General features: G+C 49.3%; 1 protein-coding gene across 1 annotated transcript in view; it reads left to right on the top strand.

Annotated features, from left to right (window-relative positions):
* The first annotated feature begins 4,052 nt into the window (after positions 1-4,052).
* DOCK5 (dedicator of cytokinesis 5) overlaps positions 4,053-16,996 on the top strand; it is a 79,379-nt gene continuing 66,435 nt past the window's right edge. Inside the window, exon 1 of the mRNA XM_059490684.1 lies at positions 4,053-4,245. Coding sequence (XP_059346667.1) covers positions 4,203-4,245 — 43 coding nt within the window. The 5' untranslated portion in view covers positions 4,053-4,202. The remainder of the gene's footprint in view (positions 4,246-16,996) is intronic.

Genomic DNA, 16,996 nt, shown 5'->3' with positions numbered 1-16,996 from the left:
TCTGCTGCAGCCTCAATTAGAATTTAATTATTGATCCTGCTCCTGCTGGGGGCAGAGTAGAACAGGCTGCCCACCAATGGCCCTGTGAAGCAACAGAGAAAATGAGCAGGAAAACATGGATTTGGTGATAAAAAATGAAATAAAAGACTTTCTGAACTCCTCCAGCTTTCAGTGAGAGCTGAGCTCGCTCCCTGACATTTGCAAATCCTGATATTTGATGGAGCATTCCCCAAGTTCCCCATCTGGGTAAAACCAGCGCTCCAGTTGCTACTTGCCTGCCTTTCATGCTTTGCTCTGGTTTTCATTTGCTGCCAAGAATTTGTTTCACCTGGGCTGGGAAAACACTGGCACAGCTCAGGCAGCTTATCTCAAAATCAGGAATCTTACAGTAAAATCAGGGCCTGGGCTGGCAGTTCCACTCCTGAGCAGAAAATTGGCAGCCAGAATTCAGCAGGCCTTGAAAAAGAGTTGGTGTCTCCATGAAAACTTTTCTTCTTCAATGATCTGGCCCAGATCTCAGCAGGTTCCTCAGTCCCCCTCCTGTTCCCTACAGGACACCTCTCATGGAGCTGTTTCTCCTCTTTTTTGGGGGCTTGTGCTGCAGAAATCAGTGCCCAGGCCAAGTAAAATAAAAGAAATAAAGAAATAAATAAAACTGCCTTTCTAAGGAAAGAAACAGCTCGTTTTGCTCTGCTGAGAAAAAACATTTTAACTGATTTTGGGTGTTAGCACACAGAGGGCACCTTGAACTTCAGCAAGGAATATTCCATTCAAAGCACTGAAACTTTACAAGATTTAACCATCAGCCCTGGAGGGTGATGGATGGAGCATTCCTAGGATAGAAGGGAATGCAGAGTGACCCAAAACCCCATTCTCCTCTGCTTCTCTTGTAGCCATACACTGCTCAAAAAGGCCACAGAAAAGCCACATCCCAATCCTAGCAGGGAATAGTTTGAAATCCAGGTGGTCCAAAATCACACCTAGAAAATCACAATTAATTGTCTTGACATCCCAGTGACAGTGCTCTTCACATGAAGGCCTCACAGCCCTTTGCAATATGAAGTTCCCATCTATAAAGCCTGGCTGAATCTTTCAGGATTTGCCAAAGCCATGAATATTTTCTGTTCCCACAACTGGGACACCCCACCCACCAGGAGGGCCTCCCTGTGAGCCCCCAGCTCCAGGGAAACCCCACTCAATCCTCAACCAGAGGAACTGCAGCTCTTTCTGCATGAGAACAAGGGGTTTATGTGCCAGAACAACGTCTGAGCGAGGCTGGCTGTGCTGAGTTGGTGTTTTATAAATAACAAATCAGTTGAGTTGCTCCAGCTTGCAAATCTCGTCTCCTTTTCCATCTGTGCCTCCCTCCACACTGTGCTGAGGCCTCAGGTGCTGCTGCAGTTCTCAGGAGCACCTTGAGCCCCTGGAGCATCTCCCCAGCAGCAGCCCTTGGACAAGACCCAAACATCATTTCAGGGCAGGGTTTGGGTCAGGGTTATGAATTTTCTATAAACAGGGTTATGAATTTTCTGTCGGTTTTTTGACCTCTGAGCCTCAGGCTCGGTCCTCCCAGGGGCTCCCCTGTTGGGAGAGACCCTCCTGGAGCTGTTTTGTGTCAGGAAAGAGATGCACTGGATTTTTTTGGTCTTCATGTTCTTGTTTATTATTATCTTATCTAAAGGTTTGCACGCTGTCCACACCAGGCTCAGTACACTGGGAAAGCACCACAAAAATGGCCAACAATCTCTTGGTACAAGGTCTGTTAAGACTGAACTATTCAATTAAGGAAGGACACCTAGATTATTTCCCTTTTAACCCAATAACTGATCCCAAAGAGCTGCAATGCAGATTTTTCTGCCCAGTTACAAAATGCCACCCAAAGCCATGGAGAAGAAGGAAGAAGAAGAATGAAGAAGAAACCCAGGACAAAACCCTGTGCTTCCATCCACAACACACTAAAAACCCCAAAACCTCAATTTCTCACCCAGTGATTCACCTACACTGCTGTCTATAATCTATTTCACACTTTTGTGTATTCCAGTCCATCTTGAAGTCCAGGAAACTTTCTCCATGAGTGAGGGGCAAAGTCAGAGCTCCTCTGGGGGTCAGGGTGCCCCAGAGCAGCCACAGAAATATTCCCTGTGGTGCCCTGGGTTTCCACAGTTTTCTGTAAATTCATTTCCCCCATTTGGCTGCCTGCTGCACCCTGGGTGTGACAGGACTGCACATCCTGGGTGAGTAACACTGTGTGTGTGTGACAAACCCAGCTCTGTCCTGGGGGTGCCACATCAGCACCACTGCTACAAAAAGCAGGGCTCTGTGCACTGGGACTGTGCCTAAGTGTGATATTGAGTGTTCTGAGTGCAGCTTTTGGCTTTTGTTTGGGTTCATTTGTTAGAGCAAATTGCTGATCATTAATTCTTATTTATGCTGCTCTGCCCCTTCCAGGCGCCAGTGAAGAGAAAGGAAAACTGAACTTACTGGAAACACAGGTGAGAGAGGAGAGAGTATGGAAAACTCTTCCTGAACACACCAGGCTGGGATCAGAGACCCAAAGTGATCTGCCCAGGGCATCCCGAGAGCTGAGCAATAACTCTACCCTGCTGCCTCTCACTTGCAGTGTAAAATGATCAAAAATGTGATGATCTCTCCAGATCTTTGTGCTTTAATGCAATTAAAGAGCGGTCAGGTGTTAAAATACTCTGAATAATCATTGCTCTCTTTCATGAGGCAGAGGTGTCCTGTCCATGGCAGGGGGCTGGAAGGAGATAAGATTAAAGTTCCCTCCAGCCCCACCATTCCATGAATCCATGGGCTCCACAGGCACTAATACACACCACATCCAGTTACTACAGCCCCGCAGAGATGGGAAGAACCTGGATCTCCTCAGTTTGGCCCTAAGGCTGGGTGAACAATGTGATTTAACACCTCTCTATGTGTTACTGAGCATCCCTGTACCAAGACTTTGCCAGCCCAGCCCACACACCTGCAGGATGCAGCCAGCCCTGCTCTGGCCTTGCAGGACCCAGCTGCTCCCCGTGTCCCCACTGGAGGTGCTTCACCTCCAAGCCCTTGCTGGAGTGGCAGCTCCTGGCCCTGGAGTGGGGCTTGGCGTCACCGAGCGCCGAGTCAATCTCTAGAACATCGAGTCTCCTGTCAAGTGTGGCCCTGTGACATTTCCCAGATGCCTGGAGTGCTTTTCCAGTAACCTCGTTGTTTTCTTAGCTATTAATGAGTTACTCTGAAAGCACAGCAGCCTTGGAGCAGCCTGGGCTGGTGGAAGGGGTTGGGATGAGATGGGCACGAAGGTCCCTTCCCACCCAAACCATGCTGTGATTCTGTAGAACCCCAGAATATCCTGAGCTGGAAAGGACATGTGGGATCACTGATCCAGCTCCTGGTCCTGCACAGACCCCCCAAAATCCCATCCTGGGCACTCCTGGCAGCGGTGTCCAAACTCTCCTGGAGCTCTGGCAGCCTCGGGGCTGTGCCCATTCCCTGGGGAGCCTGGGCAGTGCCAGCACCCTCTGGGGGAAGAGCCTTTCCCAAAATCCAACCTTTCCCTGATCCCCAACCCCTCCCTGATCCCCAACCTCTCCCTGATCCCCAACCTCTCCCTGATCCCCAGGCTCTCCCTGATCCCCAACCTTTCCCTCATGTCCAGCCTCTCCCTGATCCCTAGCCTTTCCCACATGTCCAACTTCTCGCTGACCCCCAGGCTCTGGCTGAATCCCCTCATTCCCAGCGCCAGCGGGGCCATTTCTGCTCGCTCACACCCACCCCCTGAGGCAGCGATACCGAACCCAGTCCCGGCCCAGTCCCGAGCGCTCCGGCCAAGTCCCGGTGCCGGGGCGGGGCCGTGCGGGGCAGGTGATGCCGGGGGCGGGGAGAGCCGCCTCCTTCTCTTCTTCCTCCTCCTCTTTCTCTTCCTCCTCCTCCTCCTCCTCGTCCCGCCGCGCTCTGCCCGCCCTCTCCTCTCTCGGCGCGCCGGGGAGGCTGCGAACTTGGGCGTGTGCGGGGAGTTCGTGGAGCGTGTTTGGGACCGGCTGTGGGCGGCAGGAGCGGGGCCGGGAGCGGGCCAGGAGCGGGGCATGGCTCAGATGCCCGGGGCGCCCGGCCCGCGGCTCCAGCGCGGGGCTGCGGCGGCCGAGGCGCGGCGCTGAGGGAACCCCGGGACCCCCGAACCCCCCGGAGCCGCCGGCATGGCCCGCTGGATCCCCACCAAACGCGAGAAGTACGGGGTCGGTGAGTGATGCCCGCCGGGATGCCCCGGACCTGTGCGCCCCTTCCCATCCCATTCCCTCTGTTCCGTACCTTCTCTCCCACTTCGTCCCATCCCTTCTCTTCCATCCCGTCCCTTTCCCTCCTTTTCCTTCTCTCCTTCCTTTCCTTTCTCTCCCGTCCCTCTCGGGCTCCGGTCCCGGTCCGGCAGTGCTCGCTCCCCGAATCCCTCGGGGTGTGTGTCCAGCGCTGGCTTCCAGGAATCCCTCAAAGTTCAGGGCTGACTTTTATCATTTTGCCTCTCCAGCATGTTTTACACTAAAAAAAGCTCTAGCACAGCAGAAAAAATTTGCCTGCTGGTGTGCCTGGAAGGAGATGTGCTTGGGAAAGGATAGAGGGTGTCATGGGCAGATTGAGGGCTGTGGGTGATGTCTTTGCCAGCGGCTGGAAATCTTGATTTAGGGTGAGGGATGGGGAGAGCTTGAGTGGAAATGTCTCAGGCCAGGCTGGACGGGCTTGGGCAACCTGAGATAGTGGAAGGTGTCCCTGCCCACGGCAGAAGTGAAACTGGAGGAGCTTTAAGGACCTTCTGACCCAAACTATTCCATGATTCTGTGATCCATGATTCCCAGACTGACACCTTGTACCTCCGGCTCTGTGCCCTGTTTAAAAGGATTTTTCTGAGCGCTGGCTCACTTGTGTCTAACAGGAACAGAACTCTGTGGTGTTGCTGATAAAATTCCGCTTTGCTTGAGAGTTTTAAACCCACAGTTTTGAGGTTGGTGGTGAGAACTGGGCAGGGAGCATTTGGCAGGAAGCCACTTATGACGAAGCGAGCTTTTGATAATTTATGTTACTAACAGTGATCTTCTGTGCCACTGGTGCTCAGCACTGGACTTCTCAATGTGAGAAAAATTACTAATTTCGTGCTTGCAAAGTGTTCATCACCCTGGCTCCCCTGAGGGTGTTCAGCCTGCGAGTTTGAAGGTGAAAAACCTCACCCTGCACGATTTTCACAGCAAATTGAGCTGGGTGACCCCTCCACTTGAGAGTGGCTGTGCAGGAGCTGCAGAGACATTTTACAGCCTTATCTGGTTTCTCCAGGTAACTGGCAGGGTGTGGAGTGCTGACACCCTGAACTTTGTTTCTTGCTGTTTATCCGTGGCAGTGTGCACATGAGATTGCTGTGGGCATCTGTAACTTCCAAACTTTGGTGGATGATCAGATAACCCATATCCTGTGGGGTGATGGGCTCTGCTGGTGTTTTCTGAGCACACCTTTGAGCTGTTCCCCAGCTGGAATGGCCTTGGGCAGCAGATGAATCAGAGGCACGCCTCTGACTTCCCTTTTATTTATTACCTTCCGGGGTGAGTTTTCCGTGCTAGCCTCAGCCAGCTGCTCCTTGTGACAGCTCCTCTCCCACAAAGGGCACTGGCCTGAGAGTAAGCAGGGTGGAGGGAAAAAATGCCTCTTCCTGCATGTTTCCACCCAAAACGTGTGTGCTGGACGTACCCTGTGAGTCCTGGGTGATCAGCTGGGTGAAAAAGGTGTTTTCTTTGCCCAGGTGACATGGGGGCTGTCCTGCTGCAGCTCTGGGGTTTCATTTGCAGCCAGGACTGATAAGGTTGATCCACAGGCAGTGCCAGAATTATTGAGGCACTGCCTGGCTTTGACTCACTGCATTGTAATTTTGTCATTTTGGTGTTTGCAGGCTTGATGAGTTTCTTATCTGTGTGTCCTGTGCCCAGCTCTCACTGCTTTGGGGTTACCTGGGAGGGTTGATGGCGTTTGAGAGGGAGATTTGGGCTTCTGGGCTGGGACTGTACCAGTGCTGGAGTGGCTGCAAGGAGGGGAATGCTCTGGGTTGTGTGGGCTGGTGACACATCCCACATGTTACACATGAAGTGTAACAACACAGCTTTTGTTCAGAAGGAAAAGAAGAGACTGAGGGGGGATCCCACCACAATTCATATAAACACCTCCAAAGGGTGCCGGGGTGGTGCCAGAGCCTTCCCAGCCATGGCCATAAAATAAATCACAAGTTCCTCCACCTCACCACGAGGAAGAACTTTTTCCATGTTCCGTGGAACAGCTCCAGGGAGGGCCTGGAATGTCCCTCTCTGGAGACATCCCAAACCCACCTGGATGATTCCTGTATCCTCTGCTCCAGCTGGCCCTGCCTGGGCAGGGGCTTGGGCTGGATGAACTCCTGAGTTCCCTTCCACCCCTAAACAGTCTGGGATTCTGCAAAAGAACACCCAGATTGGTGGTCTTTGCTTTGGAAACTTCTGTAGAACTACTTGGATTTATTCAAAACGTGACCCTGGAATCATGGCAGTGTAGTGGGGAATTCCAGGAAGTCAGCTGTGTGATTCAGTGTCACTTGTCTGATTTCTGCCCTTCAGAAGGGTTTCTGTCCTGGGTTCTGTTTTACAGACCCATTCATTGTGAGTTGCAGTGGATTTGCTGGGTTTATTCTGCCCTGAGCTGGTTGAGGCTGGGGAGGGCTCCCTTCCCCACAGATGGCAGAGGGCTGAGTTTGGAGTGGCAGCAGCAGGGAGAGCAAAACTGGGAATTGCAGTTTTTAGGGAAGCAAACGTGAGAGACAAGCAGCTTGCAGCTCTTCCCTGGCCGTGAATTCCCAAGCAAGTGACAGATGGGCTTTGGGGAGGGACAGAAACACCACGGAGCAGCTCACAGGCAGCATCTCCTGCCTGGCTCTGACAGAGCCTCCTTGCCACAGGTTCACCTCTGGTGGCAGACTGAGGGAGCATTTTCACGGGAAGCTGATCAGTTCTTGGGCCACGCTGAACACAATAACCTATTCTGGTCATGTGCTTCTCTCCAAAAGGAGTTGTCATTTGCAGAAATCCTTTCACAAAGCCTCCTTCCAGTCAAAGAACTCTGCTCTGAGGGAAAGAACACCTTAGTGAATGCCTAAGACTTTTAACTTTTCTTATCTATTTGATTTAAAGTTATTAACTTAGAGCATAAGGAACCAATAATGTAATTACTTTCTTTTTCTGCTGGCAGTAACCTGGATTTGCACTTTACCTCCAACACCTGGGTTGTAAAAGCAATTCTGTCATTGCTCATCAGCTGTGCCTCACTTTGTGGCCCGGAGCCTTAATGGAGGGAGAGAACCTGGAGTCTGTGGAATCCTAAATTAGTCTGTAATAAATCCATTATAAACAAGCAGCCGGGTCCCTTTTCCTGACCCTTTCTTTCACCCAGAGCAGGGCAGGGTGGCAGTGCTGCCCTTGGGCCAGGTGCTTTCCAGTGGCTGCAGTGATGATGGATCAGGCACACCAGGTTCTTGTGGCCCCTCTGACTATGAACCAACAGGATGTGAAGTGTTTATTCATCCTTGTGCAGCCTGAGCTGCAAATGCGCCAATTGTTCAGTGAATACACAAATCTGAGCTTCCAGAATCAGGAATTATTAACTCAGGTTTGCTTGGAAGAGCTCTGAGATGTGAAAAGCAGAGTAATTTGCATTTTGGGGAAGGTGGTGGCTTGCACCTGGATGCACTGGGAGGGCTGGGGGGATTCCATTGTCCTGAGGGAACAGCTGGAGCTGTGCCAGGGGGTTTTGGGTTGGATTTTGGGAAAGGCTCTTCCCCCAGAGGTGCTGGCAGTGCCCAGGCTCCCCAGGGAATGGGCACGGCCCCGAGGCTGCCACAGCTCCAGCAGGGTTTGGACAGCCAGGGGTGCCCAGGGTGGGATTCTGGGGTGTCTGTGCAGGGCCTGGGTTGGATCAGTGATCCCAGTGGGTCCCTTCCAGCCCAGGACACTCCATGGTTCCTTGACCCTCATTTCTGGGGCAGTGTGGCTGTTCCACAGAGTGTGTGTGGTGGGACTGGGGAGGGAGCTGGGAGATTATCCTGGCATTGCCCTGCCAGGTTTGGGTGCCCTCTCCCAGCCCTGGCACCTGTCCTGGCTGGCAGGAGCACAGATTAGGCTGCTTTATTTGAGGATAAGCATTGAAGTCTTTCCTTTGTCACATCCCATTGGTGGCTGGTTCCAGTCATGGCTCAGGAGTGGCAGCAGCTCCCAAACCCCAAGCAGGGCCTGGCAGCCCTGGGGGACCGAGGGAGCAGGGAGGGAGCTGCAGGACCAGCTCTGCTCACCGTGCTTTGATTTGTGGTGACTCCTGTGAGGCCTTGGAGTGGCTGCCTAGAACAGGGGCTAGACAGAGTTAGAGAATAAAGTGGGCATTTATTAGTAATAAAAACTATTATTATTATTATTATTATTATTATTATTATTATTATTATTATTATTATTGATAATAATATAAATTAAGGATGAATAATAGCAAATTAATAAATATTTATTTAATATTAATATTTGTTAATGATATAATAATTAAAATTATCGATTAATTAATAAATATTTATTAATGATATAATAATAAATATTCATTAATGATATAATACATATTTATTTATAAATAGGATTATAAATAGTTATTAATACATTAATAAATATTTATTAATAAGATAATAAATAAATATAAATAACAGCAAATTAATAAATATTAATGATATAATAATTAAAGAGAATTACTAACAAATTAATAGATATTTAATAATAATAAATAATATTAAAGGCCTTAAAGGTAGCTACACCTTGGGCAGTCAGCAGCCTCCAAGGTGCACATTGGTCATGAGTTTTTCAGGCAAATATGAGTTTGGTTCATTTACATTTCAGGGGTTAATTGTCCACTTACAGCTCCAGGTAATGAAGCCATTTACCCCCAGTTCACTTTGTTGATGATTTTTGGGGCCTGAGGCAGCTGAGTGTTCCTGGATGTCAGGCCTGGAGGGGTTGTTCTGTGTGCCCAGAATGTGAAGCCAGTAACCAGCACTCTCTGTGGAGTTCAGAGTGATGCACTAAGGCAGGGCAGGATCTGGAAAATAGAAATGCTGAAACTTGAGGCATCACCTGGGGCGCTGGGCCATCAGCTCCTGGCTCCCTGTCCATTGCAGGCACCTGCAGAGCTCTCTCCTCAGTCTGGGATCAAAGCCCTGCTCAGTGCTGGGAGTTTGCATCGTGTCAAATTAGGGCAAAATCCATATTTGTCTCAACTTGCTCCTTGCTTTCCCTCACCATTCCTGTTCTGACTTGGAGCTCACATCCCCTCTTGTGCCTCTGGTTCCTTGCAGGGGCTCCAGAGGCTGGAAAAGCCAATCCCCCATTCCAGCTGCACACCTTCCTTCCTATGCATGCAAACGCTTTGCTCATTTCTCCTGCTTTATTATCATTTATGGCTAAAATTTGGCTGATGGCAATGCCAGCAAAATTCCCAAAGGGGAAAAGCAAACCCTTGGCATTGTTAACAGCAAAGAATTGAATCTTCCCAGCAGATGACACTTCATTTCTGACCTAGTTTCCAACTTTTATTGCTGTGTCTGCAGTTGATTTGATGTGAAATTTGGCTGAGCTGCTTCTTGCTTCCATACTCCTATTTTATTTTTTTTTGATCTATATTAGCCAGGGTCTGTCTTCTCTTATTTTTGGTGATTTCCACTCTATTGCTGAAGTCATTCCCTGTGAAATTAATCCTGTGGACTTCAAAGGCATCTCATTGCCATGAACAAGACTTGTCAATGTTCCTTATCTTACTCTTACTTTGAAAAGAAATATTTCCCCAAGTGTTTTGTGACTTGTGTTGAGTTTGTGACTGACACCACCTTGGTGTTCGGGAACTGTCCCACAGTTCATCTTTTTAACAATTAAATCCCTTTTTGGAGGCTCTAAAGAGGCACCCACAGCTGCTGGGTGCTTCTGGAGCTTGGCCTGAGCTCTGTCCTGCTGATTAGACGGGGGTTAATTGTTCTGAGAGGCCAAGGGATCACAGGAACCAACTTCCCCCAGAGCTGCGTGTGGGACCAGTGCTGAATTTCACACCAGTTCTGGATTGTTCTGGTGCTTCTTCCTCTGGCATAGGGACTGTCTTTGCCAGCGCAACTGCAAGTGGGAGTTATGGAAAAGCAAAATAAACACTCATGAACTGAGAAAAGCGTAAATAGATTGGTCAAGAGACAGTGACAGTGCATAATGTATAATATTCTTTATCATCATGTGTATAATGCTTATCATTCAGCTTTGAAATATGCACACCCCTTCTACCTGCAAACTTGAATTGGAAATCTATATTTTTTGCTCTTCAACTTGCACTTTACTTGACTGGTAGGATATTTCTCTCAACTACTGCTTTTAAAGAAAAAACCTCCTATTTCTGCCAGGACATTAAAGTCACAGCCATGACCAAGCTTAGAACCACGTCAGCCCACAACCGTAAACACATTTCCCCCCTTGCTGCTGGAGCTGAGGGGATGTTTCAGGTCCAGTGCATTTAACTGCTGATGCCTGAAATCCTGCCATGGACTTGGGTGCATTTGCCAGCAAAGCTGTGCTCATAAAGCCAGCCCATAAATACAAGTTTCTAAACAGCTTTTTGGGCTGCCAGTCCGTGGTTGCCTTCATAAAGTGATGATGTTGCAGAGTTTCAGTTGGAGCAGTTGCTAAAATGATAAAAAAATGTCTTTTTGGTGCAGTACAGGCTGTTCTTCCCAGGGAGGTCTCCCTGGACTAGAGGGGAAAGCTCCATTTACAGGATTCATTCTGTGGCACATTGTCACAGCACACAGCCAAACCCAGCAGTGCTGTGGGAGCACTCTGTGCCCACTGACAATGAATTTTTGGGAGGTGTTGGTGCAATCCAAGTGCCCCTGGTCCTGGAAGTGCTGAGTCTGAGCCAAAAGTTCATTAAGGTGCAGTGGAGATAACAATTCCTGCTCTTGGGAGGACTGGAACTTTGATCCTCCATGGCAATAAAGCCATTTATGGCTTCGGCTCCAAAGTTCTGAGAGTGGCTCAGAATGTCAGGGGCAAGTAGTGGCCAGTTAGTTGTGGAAAAATGCCTTGTTTTGTTTTGGTTTTGTTTTTTTTTTTTTTTTCTTTTTTAGCTTATTTCACCTGATTGTTCCCGCAGTTCCATTCTCCTGCTCTGACAATGCCATGGAGGCTTCAAGCTGCTGAGAGACAGAGTTTGATGTAAAGGAATAAAGTAGGGAAGGCTTCAGTGCTTAATTCATCTCCTGGCATCTCAGGCAGTTTAATTAAAACTTAGTGCAAATTTTGGAGCAGTTTGTTCTTCATTCTTCCTGGCAGCAAAGGGATCAATATTCTTGTTTGGCTTTTTGCTTCTACTTTAAGAGCCAACCCCCATTCCTTGCCAAGATTTCCTGCTCCTCATTTTAACCCTGTTCCCCTATTTCTTGTTACCTGGGATAGCTGGCAAGAGAAAAACACCTTGGAATTCACATTTCTGTGGAAATGAGGAGCTGTGAACCAGTCTGTCTGTGCAGTGCCAGTTCCCTGATGTGCTCTGTTCTGCAGAATGGGATCAGTGAGCCCCAGGCCATTAAGGGAAGGTCAATGTGCCCCAAAGTCCACCTTAGGTGAGCAGAATGGCAATCCCATTGTTGTGCATGTCAGAAATTCTCCTTGTTACCCCTGCCAGCTCCAGAGAGCTCTGGGGTTTCCATGCAGGGGTTTGCCAGTGGAGCTAAAAACTCCCTCAGCACTGAATCCCAAATTTCTCCCAATGGGCTGAGCCATGCTGTGAGTTCTTTCCCCAGACTATGGGAGAGCTGCTCTGTCTCCTCCTGAGCCGTGGCTGGGCAGGGAGGGTGTTGGAGCCCCTGTTACAAATTCCCAGCTGTTACTGAGGTGGGTTTTGTTTGCAGTTTTACCCTGGATTTGCTGTTGGTTGTGCTGAAGTTTGAGCTCAGGGTTCCTTTGTGGTGCAGTTCAGCCCCCAGGCACAGCTGGACCCTGTGCCCAGATGTTTTATAGCTCCTTAACCCCCTCATCTCTGCCCCTGCAAACAGCAGAGCTCAGCCTGGGAGCAGTCACAGCTCTGAGCAGGGCATTTCCAAGTTTTCTTCCTCCTGCTTTTATGTTTTGCCCAGTGAGAACTGGGACAGTCATTTCAGGCCAGTGGCAAATTCAATTAATTCTTTTGAAAGTGCCACACGCTTTCAAGTTGGAAACGAGCTGATCAGTCCAATTTATGGAGTGCTGGGGTCTTGCTTTTACAAATCTGCCTGAAACTATTATTGGGAAAGTTACTGTGTTGTAGTTAAAGTACCAAAGCACAAATTGCACTTTTAGCTTGCAGGAGGAAAGGTAATTACAGCCAGACTTGGTGAAATCCAGTTGCAGTTGTGTGGGTGTTGTAAACAAACACTGCATCTTCACAGGCTGTAAAAATCAGAATTAAATCAGAGGTTGCTTTTGTGGAGTTGGGTTTCAGAGCCCTGCTAGGGCTGTGCAGTTATTAAATCAGAATTAGTGCCACAGTACTGTGGGGTATAAACTCCTTCTTGTGGAGGGCACAGCCCCAAGAATGGCTTTGTGTTCTCCCAGGTCTCTTTGTCCAAAGGAACAAAGGAAAACCATAATATAAAATTGAGGTGTGTTGAGTTGCAGTGAGGCCAGCAGGCTGGGCTGAGCACAAACCAGGCTCTGCCCCTCGTAAACCAGTGGCTAAACCCTTTGTGCTGTGGTCATGTTACAACAATTTCATGGGTCAGGGTGATTATTTTAAATGTTTTAATGTATTTTTGGGAGAATACTGATCCTTCAGTCTGGGTGTTGGTGCTGGGATCCCAAAGAGGCAGAACAAAGCTGCAGGGCTGGGAGGACAATAACATCAGTACCTTTAACCCTGGCAGGGATCACCAGGCCTGGGGCACTGCAGCCTTACAAGCTGTTTGATGCTCAGGCTAAGCTTCATTATTTATCTGCCCTTTTCCTGTGCTGCTCTCACTGGGATGCACTGGAGCAAAGCTGGGGCATTCCCAAACCACAGCCTGGGCAATCACAGCGTCAGGGGAGATCAGGTTGGAGGAGACCTCAAGGATCACCTGGCCCAACCTTTCCTGGCCAAACCCTGAAGAGCACCATAAAGAGATGCCTCAAAGCTGATAAAATGTACAGAGGTGTGAAGAGAGGCCAGGCTGTTTTTCCAGCTGGGTCTCTGCAAAGGGAACATTTCCTGGTGTTCCAAGGGGACTGGAATTGCAGGTCTGGCTGTTTTGGTTGGTTTCTTTTTTCTGAAATCACGGCCTAGATCTGGTTGGGTGCTGTAAATTCAGGAGCAGCCTGGCTCTTCCACTGGCAGCACTGATTTATTTCTCCTCTGGCTCACAGCACTCAGTCCAGACAGAAGCTGAGACAGCTCATGTAGATTAATTCCTTATCTGAGCTTAAAACCCCCAAGGGCCCTTCAGAGTGAAAATAATAAAGGAAATGGAGAGGCCAGTGAAGAAAATGACACAGCAAAAGGTTTGTGTGTGGGCTTTCACTGGGTGAAAATAAAGCAGAGTGTCTGTGAGGGTCAGAGCACAGGAGCAGCTGAAGTTTGGCTCCTTCTGCCCTGAGCACTCTGAGACAAAACAGTTTGTGCTGGGGTGAAATTGTGCTGGGCCCAAATCTGGGTGTTTAGGGTGTATCTGTGTCCTGTGTGCAGTTCAGATGCACTCTGAGAACTGAACATTCCTTATTTTTACCCAGATACCGTGGTGTAAACACTTTGTGACAAATATTTGAGGGGAAGGTGACGGATGGGGATTCTGCAGGCATGAAAATACAGATATTATCTCTTTTTTTCCTTACAATCAGGATATCTCGTGCTTCAGCAGTTCTGAGTGATGTCAGTTTGCCTGATTTGGATCTGAGAAGCTCTAATTAAAATCCAGGGACTCATTTGTCCCTGCTCCAGAGCACTGTTGTGGAGCTGCCTGTGGGTTTGGGGTGTTTAAAGCCATAAGAGGCCATGGGATCATCCCATGGGAGCCTTGTGTAACCTTAGGAAAGCCTCCCCATTCCCATGGGCTGGGCTGTGAGGTTGTTTTTCCTAAAGCAATCCAGGCTTTAGGAGATTAAACCATTGATGCCAGGATCTGATCCAGCCCCGGATGGCGAGTGAGACAGGATTAGCCCAGAGATGGTGAGGGCACGGCTGAAAGCCTTCCCTGCTCCCACATCTGGGAATCACTTCCCTTTGGGCTCTTTGGGCAGGACAGAGTCTGTGAAACCTCTGATCGTTTGCCTGTCTCACTCCAAGGTGATCCATTATTCACAGGAAATCAGGGAATCTTTCAGGCTTTGATCAAGGGTGTATCAAGTCCTTGTCCTGGGCAGGTGGGCAGGGCACACCCTCACTCGGGTCTGGCTCCTGGAGCAGTCTGAGGCTGGAGGTGTTGGAAGCCTCTGGAGGGCAGTGGCTCCTCCTGCTTTTCTCCTGGTTCCCAAGGAGAGGGTGAATGTAGTAGGAGTCCTTGTAAAATATATGTATTGTGTAAGTGGCCTTGCCCTGATCCTAGTTGTTCTAAATGTGCTACAGCTGTGATGTCCTTAATTGGGTGGCAGCTGTGGCTAATGAGGATAACTGGGATAAAAGGGGGTGGGTTGAGAGCCTTGGAGGAGCCCTGATGAAGCCACGAGGAATGGCACTGCTGAGAAGAGCTGCTCATGAAAAAACCACCTAGAAGGTACAGGACTCTAGAAACAGGATAATAACAATGTGAATACAACAGGTGAATGTAAAACCCCACAGTGACAGCATCCAGATTACAAAGGGCGCGTCCCATCCTCCTGCAGAGGCAGCTGATGTCATTGCTCAGATGATTTCATGCTCGTTTCTGAGATAACCCAGTTTAGAAATGTGGAGTGTGATCATTGTGTGAGGTCAGCCTGGACCAGGGAGTGCACAAGGTGCTGAAGTCATAAATCCCCAGAATTCCAGGAGTTTGGGGCTGGAAAGGACCTTAGAGATCCTCTCATTCCCTGGGCAGGGATGGGCCGCCTGCAGCTGCACTCTGCTGTCTAAGGGTGGCTGTCAATGAAAGCATTTCCAGCTGCATAATCCCATGAAATCTGAGTTGCTGACACCCCAAATGCTCAGCACTCAATCAGAACTTTTGGAATTGATCTGAATGGCAGCAACCACCATCCAGGAGTGGGAATTTTCCCATAACAGTGACTAAATGTCCATATTTCCCAGTGTTGAACCATGAATTACTTTTTTTTCTTTTGAAGCAGAAGTAGCCTGACATCTAAATCTTAATTAAGCCATTCTCAGTTTGTCAGACACGAATTCCTGGGAAGTTACCAGAATGTTTTTGCTCCATACATAAAAAAGACTTTGTTCTTGTGAAGAATGAATTCCTTGGGTAGTTCCTTGTTTTTTCAATAAAGCCACTGTGTATTTGGCTGGATCTTGGCACCGGGGACCATCCCGGGCTCCTCCAAGCAGGGCTGTCCTGCAGAAAGGCCATTCCTGGGTGCTGCAGCAGAGCTCAAATCACTCTGGTTCTGGCTCTGGGGTTTGGCTGTGGGGCTGAGGGATGGAATGAGCTGGGGCTGGGCTCCTGAATGGAATCCTTTGTTCTGGGGAGCAGCCCCAGCCTCTGCTGGCAGATGGGGGGCAGGGGGAGCAGGACGTGGCATTTGGACAGGGCTGTTGTGTCTTTGTGCTGGGTGGGGCAGGGGCTTCAGAGCCAACTCACAGATAATGGATCTTGCAGGGGCTCTGTTTTCCGGCCAATAATTCACATTTCAAGTGCCCTCATGGAGGGGAAGATTCCATTTCCTTCTCATTTCAGTTACACAGAAATTGTGTGTGATGTTTGCTGCTTCGTTCTCTTTGCGTTTTGAGGCATTTCAGCCCAGCTTGGCCTTTAGGGCAGTCTTGGAAAGGAATTAATCTGTGGGAAAAATGGGGTCTAGGAATTAACAGAAACATGGAATCATGGAATGGTTGGGTTGGAAGAGATTTACCAGCTCATCCCATCCCACCCTGCCGTGGCAGGGACACCTTCCCCTGTCCTGGGTGCTCCAGCCTGGCCTTGGGCACTGCCAGGGATCCAGGGGCAGCCCCAGCTGCTCTGGGAATTCCATCCCACCCTCACAGGGAGGAATTCCTTCCCAATATCCCATCTAACCCTCCTCTCTGTCACTTTGAAGCCATTCCCCTGACAATGCCACATCTTTCCCTGGTTCCCTGAGCCCCAGCTCAGGTTCCATGAGCTGCTCACAGACCTCTTGCAGACTGAGGCTTCTCCCTGGGCTCTTGCACACAGAGGAGCTTGGTGGGCTTTTTAAAGTGTGTTTGGGGGTTTTTGCTTGCAGTACAATTGTGCTGTTGTTATTGTACTTGTTGTTTTTGCCTGGTGCTGAGGGCCTGTCCTGTGAGTGCTGCTGGGTGGCCCTGGCTCAGGGCTGTGTGCTGGGGCTGACCTGTGCCCAGAGCTGCTCCCTGTGCCACCCTCCTGAGCCCTGGGGAGCCCAGGCTCTGCCAGGTTTCCTGTGCCACTCCTGCAGTCCCTGCTTTGGGGTGACTTTGGGGCAGAGCAGCCCCCAGGTTGTGCAATGCCCTCAGGGTTCCTCCTCCAGCCCCTCTGAGGAATCACCCTCTGCCCTGGAGCATGAAAATTGCTGCTTATCTTCAGTTCTGGCCCTGGCTGTGCCATAAAATCAACTGCTCATGGAATTATCTGCTGCCCTTTCCAATGCTGATGGATTCCATGGGCTGGGTGCCCTTGGAAAACACATTCTTCACCTTTTAACCAAACTGAAGCACCAAACCAAACGTGAGACATTGCCTCCAGTCATCCTCAAAGAAATGATCATTAAACAAACCCAGGCTCGTGTTTTCCACCTCTGCCTCCTTATTTAGATTAAATTTCCTCAATTTCAGT

The sequence above is a fragment of the Ammospiza nelsoni genome, chromosome 30 (genome assembly GCF_027579445.1).
Source record: "Ammospiza nelsoni isolate bAmmNel1 chromosome 30, bAmmNel1.pri, whole genome shotgun sequence".
Lineage (NCBI taxonomy): Eukaryota > Metazoa > Chordata > Aves > Passeriformes > Passerellidae > Ammospiza > Ammospiza nelsoni.
The sequence above is the reverse complement of the archived record's forward strand: the minus strand, read 5'-3'. Positions and strand labels throughout refer to the sequence as shown.